This window comes from Rhinolophus sinicus, chromosome 5 (genome assembly GCF_057876585.1).
Source record: "Rhinolophus sinicus isolate RSI-liver-muscle chromosome 5, RSI-T2T, whole genome shotgun sequence".
Lineage (NCBI taxonomy): Eukaryota > Metazoa > Chordata > Mammalia > Chiroptera > Rhinolophidae > Rhinolophus > Rhinolophus sinicus.
This window is the reverse complement of record NC_142505.1, coordinates 50322559-50334688: the sequence shown is the minus strand read 5'-3', so window position 1 is coordinate 50334688 and position 12130 is coordinate 50322559. Positions and strand designations below refer to the sequence as shown.

The following is a 12130-nucleotide window of genomic DNA, read 5'->3' as shown; positions in this document are numbered from 1 at the left end:
ATTAGCTGCAAAAATCAGCCTAAGTCTTGAAGTCAATGACCAATTTTCTGGCAGTTGTTCATTTCCAATGAAAAATTTAATGTAATGAGGCAAGTCTCTTGATAGTAACTGATCATCTGTGGACAGTAGATTCACTTAGGTGAATGCTGGGCAAAGCTCTGGCCCACAGTGAAGTCCAGATATACTTGGTACTTATTATCAATCATCAATAACCCTTCCAGCGAGTGTGGCTGGGTGTGTTTTACATAGAAAGCTACCTTGGCAGAGTTAAATGGTCAGCGGAGAAGCCTTCTTTTCCCTGCACGGGAATAACAAGAATGAATGACCATCATTAAACATCACACACTAAGGCCGTGTGTGCTAGTGGGTCATGGAGTCCCTTTGTTTCACTTGCCCTCCCTGCCTTCCAAATTTACCAATTTTTAAAAGGTTTTTGTTGTTGTTGTTGTTGTTGTTTTTAATGGAAGAATTTTGGTTGGGAAGTTGTTTGACTTTGGTTAGATTTTGCACTTGACCTTGACTTTTAAAAGGTCACATTTCAGAACACGTTTCCATTTCTCATACTGCATGAAATCACGCCTTGCCCACTTCTGTGTGACCTTTCCTATCAGTTTGGACAGAATGACATTGAACAGTTGTTGACTAAGTTGGACATGACTGGTCAGGGAAGCAGTTCTTTTATGACAAACACAGTCTTCTCCACACTCTAGCTCTGTCTTCTCCTTTATTTATTTGCAAAACAGACATCAGCTCATGAAAGGCAAATGTTCATTTTAACAGGAACCAATTTCAGAGGCTTCACTGATAAACTCTCTTGAAAATAAGAGACCCATTAGCACATTTGGAAATGTTTATTACAAAGAAAAAAATGCAGAACGTTCCAATCTTTACATGTGGTGGTGTCCATGTTATGAAATAATAACTGCTAACGTTCACATAGTTATATCAGGCATTGAACAAAGTCTCTACCTGCACTGTCATATTTAAATCTCGCAGCAATCCAAGAGAGTCACTATTATCCCTCTTGCTGCATGTAAGAGGAAACCTAAGTTTCAGAGACGTTGAGTAACTTGCTCAGGATCACAGAAACAAAAGGTGCTGAGATTCAAACCCAGGTGTATTCAGTTCCAAAGCTGGGACACTAAATCAGGACCTTCTCCTCTTAAGGACTTGAATGATATTTGAGTTGTGTAAATTAAACAAAAATAATAGTTGGCTAAGGTAATAAAAAGAAGTATTTTCTTATCTTTCTCTACTTTTTAAATTACTAATTCCTCGGTGGATCAGGTACACAATAACAGTAACACCTCACACATGGCCTCTGCCAGGACCTGGACAGTAGTTCCTCTCAGCCCTCATCGGCTTTTCATCAATTTGCCAAAGGGATGGGAATCAGAGAGGCTTAGGATGGGGCAGTAGCTCTTCCTGGCATGTATCCTCCTTCACACTCACCAACATCTCTTTGTGGCAGAATGCCAAGTGGCGCTAGCAGTCACCATCTTAGTGGCCTGAAGTATGAAATGTTGGCCTCTTACTGCTTCCTGGTCCAGTTGCACTTAGAGGAAGGCAAGGATGAGCCAGATGGCCTCCCTGGGATATGCCCCGAGTGAGCAGTGAAATAGAAGCTAGTGCATGGAGCAGAGAACTTCCACAAGACTCTGTGGCCCCTGTCTTAGGAAATTCCAGTCATGTGCTATTAGGTTTCAAAGACAAAATTCTCCATAATTGGAGCAAACTATTTCTTGAGGTCAGTTTTGGGTGGGCGACAGAGAGCAAACCGCATTAAGGAGTCTGGGCTGCCAAAGCCTGGCCTTTACAAATCTGGTCTGTTCTTTGTCCTCGCTGAACCTCATGGTTGCTCAAATGTGTCTCACCCGATGGGCCCCACCTCATGTAAGCTACTTTGCGTTCTGCGTGGGCCCTTCTGCATACACAATACATCATTCTACTGGTGGGTAGTGCTGATATTAATTGATATCCAAAGCCTTTTCATTCTCAAGATGCCATTTGAAAATAGAGCTTTTAAAATTTAGGCAAATAAGCATCTATCTCCAGCGTTGATCACAGCAAACCTCCACCCACCCTCACCCCAGGGGTGAGAGAGAGGCTGTTTTGAACAGGATCTTTCGTCACCGTCTGTCTTAAGTCACCTCCTACTGAACTCACGGTTGAAGATTCAGGGTCATGAGGGAAAGAAAACAGTAATTAACTTGCAAAAGTTGATTGAGCGGAATTTTTTTTCCCACAGTATGATTAGAACATGACTGTGGGCTAAGCACCATACATAATGTAGGTTCTCCCTTGTATGTCATTATCCAAACATTTCTTAATGGAAAGCATTTTTTTAAGCATCTGCTTTTGTAATTGAATGTATTCCTAAAGATGGGTCAGCTAACTAAAACAAGATCCCACAAGAAAAAAATGTGTTAATGCCTCTCCCCCCCAACTCATTTATAACAGTTCCTAATTGGCCTGCCTCATTTACAACCGCTGAAATTAATTTTAGACCCCCTTTCAGTTCAAGCCATCACTAATAGGAAAGACAGCACCAGGGAGTGAAATAGAAATGTTTATAAAGCTCCCTTTTAAATTGACTGTGATAAGTGAAGTAGGGAAGTATTACCATCAGAGGATTCTGAAGTTCTCTCTGTGAGGGTAAACCACAGGCAACACTCAGAAGAAGGCATTTATCTTGGTGGGAGATGCCCTTCAGTCCTCTTTTGTTTTATTCCATGGAGAATTTTTTTCAGGGTGGCTAAAACCATTTTTTTTGGTGTTTTATTAGCTGTATCTTGACTACCTCCTACCAACTGAATGACAGTTCAGGGTTATTAAATGTGTTCTTGCACATATTTTTCTCCATTGTTAACCCTGACTAAATGCATGCGAGGGCACAGAATTTCCCCCATTTTACTCCATTGTTGCCCATATTTGTTAACGAAATTATTCCCCTTGACGTTTGTTTAGGCTGCACTTTGATAAAATGCTGTCTATGATCCACTTTCTTAGCTTGGCATTCAGCAGACTCGTATAGATTTATTTCTCTTTGCATTATCTTATCTTCCTTTCTAGCATAGTTGGGCTTCCTTGTCATATTTTAAGCTACATTTGGGGCATAGACAGATCACCTTAGTAATTGTATACTGGAGCATTACTGTGTTTTAAAGATGATTTGGCAAGCCTTTGGCATATACTTAACCCCACTAACTGTCGAAAGATGACTACATATGTTCTTTTCGTATTGTCCGTGAATAAGCAAAAAGGACAGATTAAGTGCTGGAAGTGATTTCAGGCTTATAGAAAGTTTGTTCAAGTTGATGAGGCAGTAACAATTTCTGAAGCTATGTAAATGTGGCCTGGAATCTAGAAGCTGATTCACTTGATAGGGAAAATAATGAGGATTTTTCTTTGTGTTTCCAATTTATATCCAAGTGTCTTCGTCTTGTCACTAAGTATACTCTTTGCACTTGAGCCATTTTTAAAAGATGTAGATGTAAAAGAGGCATTAGAACTGCAAATATTGCAGTTTCCCCAGTGTTTGAAAGGCTGAATCAAAATTCCCTGTGTGTGGGGCGGTGGGAGGGGGTAAGCAGGGAGAGGGAAGCAGGAACATTTAATTAAACGTCTTAATTTATTCCAATGTTTGTCATTTTCTCAAAACAGACCTTTATGTATTTTCAGTAAGCTATTTGTCATTAGGTGCTTTAAGTAAGATGTATCAGCAAATTGGCTTACGGGACTTGTAAAAGTGCAGAATCTGATGTAGGTCTGGCAGATGACGTTAATCTTTTAAAAAGACTTATGTTCAATATCCCTCACCCTCAAAAAACACAAACAAAAAAATAAACCCTGACTTTTAAAGCAGGGACAATGAAAACACATAACTGTGCAGAATTAGCTCACAGTGATATAAATCGTTAGTTAAAATGTATGCGCTTAATAATTATTTAAAATATGTTTTATAAAGCTTATTGCTTAAAAAAATAAATGTAACAGCTCTGTCAGCCTAGAATTAAGAGTTTGCCTTGCCTGGCATCCCTGTATAAACAGCTAATGGCCAGATATAACCTTTATAGCCTTAACGTATATCAGATACTGTCCAGGTATCCTAAAGTTTGAAATGGTCGTCTTTTTCTAGTTTGATATACTTTTGTTGTATTCTGCCAATTACTATCTGATTTAAATAGACTGGAATTATTGAATGCAGATTTAAATCAAGATATTTCTAGGGGAAATTATTGTTAATTATGGCCAAAATTTAGATGAAGTTTTCAAAATATATATAACTCTTGTTACACTAATTTTATTCAGAGTTCTATCATTGTGTAATACCAGTACTTATACAACAGATTTGTTAGCCAAAAGCAAACAAAATAAAACAAAACAAAAAATACAATGAGGAAAAGGTTATGAAGAACAAAATGGATTATTTTGCATTAACGTTAATGTTGATGAGTGGTTTGAAATGTACTTTTCTATAAAAATGATTTTAAATGTATTTTAAGGTTTAATAATTAAGAAAATTAGATTTGGGTTTGTATTTAGTGATAACATCTGTAGAGAATTAGGAATTGATGTATGTTATGTTTTTCTCTGAATAGCAGAAAACTGAGAATTAGAAATTAACTTATTGGGATTTTAATGGTATAACATGAGAAATACATGTTAAATTCTGAAAAGACAAAATTATAGATTCATAGGGGAAAAGATGTTTAGAAGGGTCATTCGTTAGGTTGATGATGACTTTTAACAGTTATTAAAGCTATGTAATTCTGAATTTTCATCTGAAAAGGAAAATGGGCTTAGAAGGGTGATGGGTGCCAGGGAACCTAGCTAGGAGATTGCCCCAGTTGTCCAAGTGAGAGATGATGTAGACTGCCAAATGTGTGTGTATGTGAAAGTGCACGTGTGGGCACTTACTTGTGCGTAAAGATTGAGAGGGGCGGAGAGAACATAAATACCTTGATGGGAAAATGAGCAAATTTCACATATGCCAAGTATTTGAAGCATGTGACTGCAGTTTATTTGGTGAAAAGCTTCATTTACAATGTTTTAGTGTTACTCTTATGATACTTTGTGGGAGGGAACAACAATGCAGAAAAGTATAAGCAGGGGGGAAAAAAAAACCAACTAGCCTATCTGTTCCACTACCCTGAGATGATGGCTACTAGCACTTTGGAGTATTTCCGTCCTGTTTTTGTTTTTTCTAGGAATATAATTTTATGTTTTGGGATCTTATTGTATGTGTTTTTGCATGTCAAAAACTGTGAAGGGTCTGAGACTTACCCTGTTGGCATGCTAACAGGTTAACCTGCCTCAGGTTCACGGATGCAGGCAGATGAACAGAGATTTTTGGTTCAGAGACAGAGGACTTTATTGCTCAAGGTACAGACTGCAGCATCAACATAGTTATGTCAATTTTCGTTTCCCCAAGTCCCATGGATGCAAGGCAGATGGGCCAGATAAATAGCTATGCATGCAATGGGTTGCATTAAAGGAGAGCAACCCTGAGCTTAGGGAACCCAAGTATTTTATAATGGGCAGTGCCTGCCCTTTGCTCTGTAAGGAGACACTATTATACAGAGCAGTAAGCATGTCTATTGTGTCTATTCCTTGAATCTAAGGGAGACACTACTCTGTCTTCCAAGGATATTTGTTATACAAAGACCCTGGAAAAAATTTGAGAAAAGAAGGTACTGTATTTTGCCACATACGATGCACACTTTTTTGCTCAAATTTATGAGGGAAAAATAAGGATGCATATTATACGTGGGTAGTGCTAATCCCGTATCTCTATAAATGTTTTTAATTCTTTTATTTATGCTGTGAGTTAAGAGTGTAACTCTAGAAATCAATAACGATATCTGTATGTAAAATAATACCCTGGAATATGATCATTGGTTTTGTTGAATTTATGACAAACTTGCAGCGACAAAGACTTCTTGGCCTTCTACGATGCATAAATATCATAAATTTGTTACTGGTATATAAAATTTCTTGTACCTTTTATCTGTTCTTGTGTTTTGTGTTTGTTACATAAAATTTCTTGTACCATAATATGTTAAAAAATAAATGCTGCAATTCCTTAATAATATGAAAAACAAGTACCAAATGTAAACAAATAAAAATTTGAATTAAAAATTAAAATGAAAGATTTTTTCCCCCCGAAAGTTTGGTCCAAAAAACATAGGTGCGCATTATACATGGGAGTGCATTATACATGACAAAATACAGTAGTGCCTTTGCTTATATAATGTGCAAAAATACAAGACTCATGGAGAATTGTTTCTCAACAAACATGACTGTTTTCGCATCTTACTATTTTTCATCAGCATTTTCCATGGCTGCATGTAGCTATAAGGACTGAATCACAGGGATGTTGCATAATTTACTATCAATTCCCAGTTTTCCAGTATCGGTCTTTCAGTTTGCTGCCATTAAAACATTTCACCTGGACATTTTAATTTGGGCCAGAGTGAGGGAAAGTATTGCAGTCATCTTGTGTGTGTTGTAGCTAAGTTGGAATAGAGAGATAACAGTTGGGTTCTCCCGGACTTGAAGCCTGTGCAGCCTCTTCAGCTTGGCCTTATGTATAAATATGCACTGGCTGTAAACAGCAAGCAGGTCTATTGTCTCAAGATGTTATCCAGAAAGAGACAGGCTCTGTGCAGCTGGATATTAATGCTGCTGTTGGTAGTCCAGCCTGCACTGGTTTTCTTCTAGAAAGTAGAGATATTTCCTGACATTTCTGCTGCTTACATGTCTGAGTGAACTTCTCAGTGAGAAGCTTCTACTGCCTGGCGTTAGCAGAGCCCAGAAAAGTCCATACAAATCCCTGCAGTGAAAAGGGAAAAAAATCCGAGATCCAAATAATGACCATATTGTCTAAACGTCTGGAGAGGGTCTGATCTGGTGATGGAGATTAAAGAAAGGCAGAACAGAATCATGACCGGGTTTTAGTCCTGGGGCTTGTATGCAATGAAAATACCTAATAGTGAGGCTTTCTTGGAGCTATAGGATCTTCTGAATTATCTAGAATGTTGCTAAAGTGACACAAATGGTTGGGACAAGACTTCCTTCAGTGGAAAAGAAGACTAAATAGAAGAAACATACCAGGAGAGCCATTTCCTAGTTCATAATGGTCCCAGAAAATTCCAGGTTAAAATTTGCAACAGATGTTGCCAGAAAATTGGACTGTAAAATGGGAGGAGACGGCTTTAACGCTTTTCTGAGTAAGCAATGATCAGAGATTAATCAGGAATCAAAGCGTTGTAATATTTTTTTAAAAAGTAAGAAAGAGTTGCACAGTGGTATCCTGAAATTTTTAAAAAGTATACAATGAATTTATATATTGCTTGAGCCCATGTTTTTTCCACCCTCTATGTGTTCAGTGCTCTTCTAGAAGCTGGAGATTTGGTGGTGCACAAGACAAATGAGGGTTCCAGTGTCATGGAGTGTCAAGTCTAGAAAAATAATAAATATCTAAAATCCTTTCAAATAGTAGAGAGTTCTATGAAACAAACAAACAAAAACCAGTGTAATGTGACAGCCAGCAGCTTGGGCACAAGGTACAAGGTGGAGAAATACTCCTAGGGCGGCAGAGCAGCTGGAGATGGCTTTTCTGAGGAGACCTTTGAGCTGAGACCTGAAGGATAGACAGCTGCGTGAAGTGAAGGCATTCCAGTCACAGGGAATGACAAAGGCAGAGCTTATGAAGTGAGAACAAGTGTAACATTTTCAAGGACTAGAAAGGAATTCAGGAGCAAAATGTGCTGGAGCCTAATGATTGAGGAGGGAGAAGTGGAACAGGATGACCTCAGAGAGGTGGTCCCAGCCAGTTGGTGTAACGAGTGGCAGGCATCAGTCAAGGGTCTGGATTTGAAGTCTAATGAGTGACGCAATGGATTTTTCACGCAACAGGATGATGGAATCCGGATGTCTAATGTTTTTAAAGATTACTTTGGTCTCTGTACCAGAGAGACCAGCGAGTGAGCTACATAAGTAGGTGCTAGGGTTTGGGAGACATTTCCTAGCAGTAGGTAAGTTTAGATAAAGGATGTATTTTGGAGAAAAACCTACTGAAGTTGTTGATGGATTGGCTCTGGGTGGAGAAGGAAGGAAAGGAATCAAGGATGGCTTCTAAGTTTGGGGCTTGGGCTACTTCGTGGATGGTGCTGTGGTTACGGAGATAAGGAATAATGAGGAAGGTAGGGTTTTTGGTGGAATGACAGGCACACATCACTAATTGCATTGAAAATGGAACAGGAATTCTAGTAACTGTCTCCTGCCTGCCTTCAAAAGGAAATCTTGCAGGAGAAAGTATAATACTGGATATTGAAGATGCTGCCCAATTTTGTTAGGTTGTCTTGGAATACGTAGAACCTTACTTGGCGGATGGATGGATGGATGGATGGATGGATGGATGGATGGACAGATGGGCAGATAGCTGACTGAATGGATAATGGGTAGATGAATGAAAGTGTTTTACAAGTGTATGTTAAGATTGACTCGCTCCATTTCTCTTAGATAGCTGTATCCATGAAGCCATTGAAAAATGCTTCTCTTAGAGGATGCAGTGTGTGAGTCTCAGGGATTCTGACCCAAACAACTTTGTCTGTTTTGAGAGTCAAGGGGGTAGTTTGTCTTTAACATTATCCCTAATTCCTCTCCATTGAGACAGTATTTTGTGGCTCATTTCAACTATAAATGCCAAATGTTTGTGTGGTGTGTTTTTTTCACTTTATAAAAATCATCACAATGATCTTTATTTTACCAGACAGGAAGCACTGCTTGCGGCAATCAGTGAAAAAGATGCAAACATTGCCTTGCTGGAATTGTCTGCCTCCAAAAAGAAAAAGACGCAGGAAGAAGTCATGGCCCTCAAGCGGGAAAAAGATCGACTAGTGCACCAGTTGAAGCAGCAGGTGGGGCCTCCTGCATGAAAAGTGTTTTGCTGGGTTTGGATCCTTGGGTGCTTTCTCTGGGTTTAGCTACTCTTCATTTTCCCATGTCCATCCTGCAGGCTCAAGCAGCTAAAAACAGGTAGGAGTGAAATGGCCTGAGTTGTCATTGGAACACCATTTTACTGCTTTTCTGTGTTTATGTGCATGTGCCTGGGCTTGTGTGGTTTGCAACCAGCACTGTTTTCCTTTCTTTCGTATTAGCATCATCTCCCCAGAAATAGCGCTCAGCTCTCTTCCTTCCAGTGGACTTTGTGTGACTTCTGACTAAATCTAGAAACTACGAATTAAATTCCGGGCACATTCTCTCCCGTTAGACCCGTTATCTTCTGTCTTGCTCACTTTCTGGGCCCTATAAATAAACTCCCCTCATCCAGTTCTTTAGATTTCTTTCTCTCCAAACTTCCACCTTTGGTTCTTCGACTATTTCCTCCCAGACCTTTCAGCCAAGGAACATCTCCCAGCGCCTGGCACTGCCAGATGATGCTTGGAGACCTCGCCGGCCATCATTTAGTCAAGTGATGACCCCATTATGCTGTTTTTTCCTCCTTGCTAGGCCACTGTATTTCTTCTGAGGGAAAAGGAAGGAGGGACAAAGTCCTAATTTGTGCAGAAAGTTCTTTGCTTTCTGGAGGGTTTTCTGGAAGTGGCTCAAATGGAAAAAATTGCACCTGAAGCATATTGCAAAATCATCCCTGAAATCTTCAGACATTATTTCTGCTCCATATATAACGGGGGGGGGGGGGGGGGGGGACTGGCTTTTGGAAGCAATGGTTAAAGATATTCACTCAGAGATTCTAGTTTCATTATGAAACCCACTCAGCAGATATTATGACTCAATGGTCTGTGGTCTCACAATGTGGCTTCCACCTCTTAGCTAGGGCCGCATGTGGCTCCAAAACTCTCTGAATGCCACATGGTACCTACCACATGGAGTGTGTCCACATTGATTTCAGCCCTGAGTACTGGATCTCTGCCTGCTAGGGTGATCGGGGCTGAGTACAATGTACAAGGTGAGTGGAAGGGAAGCCCAAAGGGATTAGCCCCCTCTCTTCACAATTGGGCCGACCCTTTCCCTCCTCAGGAAGGAAAAGGCATCCTTTGGCCCTGAACCGGAGTCCATTTCTCATGGAGCTGCCTTGCTGAAAGAGAGAGACCACTGCCATGCCTGGGTGCCCTCTCCTGTAGAGGGAGGGTCCCAGTCACTGCCAGACATTGGGGTCATTCCACAGAGCGGCATGCCTTGCTAGCGCTGGCCCCGGGGGTCGGGGGCCGCTTCCATCTGACCTCTTTGTTTGGGGCTGTGCATCTTCTACACTGGGTTTTTTCACCCACTTGGCCACAGAGAGTCAAGACGAGCCTCCTCCTTTGCTTTCTCCTAACTCCTTCCCTGTGCGCCCTGCGCCCTCCCCTCCTGCACCTAACCATTGTAGCTTTCTCCCACAGGTTTATAGACCTAGGAAACAGCCCCTGAGCTCGAATATACCATGCACTTGTGATGCTTGCTACAGCCCAGATATTACGGCCAAGTACCACGGGTCCAGCTACGATGCATACATGATCCAAAGGTCTCAGGTCAGTCAGCTGCTAAGGAGACATTTGCCCCCACCAGGGGGGGTGGGGGTGCATAAGAGCTACATCCTATTTTGACCTGCACCTTTTTGGATGATCTCCAGTACTCAGTAGCCATAAAGTCTGGGACCATAACTGATAGCATTATATCTTGAGTGGTAATGTAATTTCATTTAGTATGTATTGGCCAAGGGTTCCACACTTGGTAGCCACCCTACAGGACCTGCTCTACTGAAATGCCCTGGTATTGCTGCAAAGCATAGTAGATTACATTTTTCTTCCTGTCGCTTAGATATTTTGTGCCCCACATACCCCTGTATTTTTCCCAATGAGGAATTTTTTTAAGGCTGCTTTTTTTCTTTCTCAGTATCATGAAAATGCACTCCTGGATTCCAGGAAGGATTGAGTGTAGCCCTTCAATTTGCTCCTGGGAAACTGCACAAAGCCTTCATTATTCACGACAGGCTTGGTTTTGGGTATCATGGGGCACATTTGGGAAACCCCAGCCATGCAGAATTAGGCTCCTGCCCGGGCTAAGGCAGGGGGCAGCAGAGGAGGAGGATGGGCTCCTCGGTGAGTTAGGTTTGAACTCCTTCCCCACACTCGACACGCCACAGAGCAAGAAAAAGCACATGAATTTATGTATCCTTCTTGCAAATGATAATGATTCTCAGAATAAATCATTCATTTACTTATAAAAGCACCCCCTTTTTATGGAGTGTTTGCCCTGTGCCAGGATGTTTCTCCAGTGTCCCCGGGGATTTCATCCCACAGTCCTCACAGCAGCCCTGTAGTGTGGGGATCAGGATGACCTCCCTTTTCTAGGGGACAAACCTGAGACTCAGAGCGTGGAATAACCAGCCCAAGACACACAGCTTGTAAGCAATAGAGCTTGGGTCTTGGATAGCCCACCTGAGTCCACACTTGACCCACCAGTTTTAAGAACAAATTCAGAGTGACATGCAGAAGGTTATTCTAGAAAGCATGAGGTCCCTTATCTTTGTAAACCTGAAGTAGATGCCAAAATATCCATTTAAGAATACTGTCCAGCCTTTCACAAAGAGTGGGTTTTGCCTAGAGCTCTTAGACTCAGGCTGTTTGATCACACCAGTAATTACTAAGACTTTGCAGCTCTCACCATATGCCAGGCCTGGGTCTAAGGGCTTTATAAGTATAAATTCATCAACGCGCAACACAACCAAAGGACCGAGGCTCTTATAGCGAAGGATCCAGTGGTCCAGAGAGGTTGAGCGCCTTGCTCAAACTTCACAGCTGGACACACCGTGATGCTTGAAGAGACCCTTTGCCACACGGCCATAAATGGATTTTGTAGATGCCGTCTGGAGTTGGACTGCTTAGAGTGAATCTTGCTTCTAGCGCTATCTGAGTGACCATGGCAAGATACTAAATCTCCCTGAACCTCAGCTTTCTCATCTGTAAATTGGGCTAATAACCTAATTCAAAGGGTTGTTGTGAGATGCAATGTATATAAAGTGCTTTACGTATGACTAGCACATAAAAGGTACTGTATGTATGTGAGGTGCTATTGCTACTACTACTTATTGATTTTATCACTACCAGCCAACACTCAGGGGCAG

At 41.1% G+C, this 12130-nt stretch overlaps 1 protein-coding gene across 17 annotated transcripts in view; it reads left to right on the top strand.

Annotated features, from left to right (window-relative positions):
• ERC2 (ELKS/RAB6-interacting/CAST family member 2) overlaps positions 1-12130 on the top strand; it is a 918050-nt gene that overhangs the window by 684275 nt on the left and 221645 nt on the right. For 14 of the 17 annotated variants that reach the window (XM_074313127.2, XM_074313130.2, XM_074313128.2 and 11 more), the window contains 2 exons: positions 8777-8924; positions 10407-10535. In XM_074313127.2, coding sequence (XP_074169228.2) covers positions 8777-8924; positions 10407-10535 — 277 coding nt within the window. The remainder of the gene's footprint in view (positions 1-8776; positions 8925-10406; positions 10536-12130) is intronic. The other 3 variants (XM_074313135.2, XM_074313140.2, XM_074313137.2) reach the window with 1 other exon arrangement.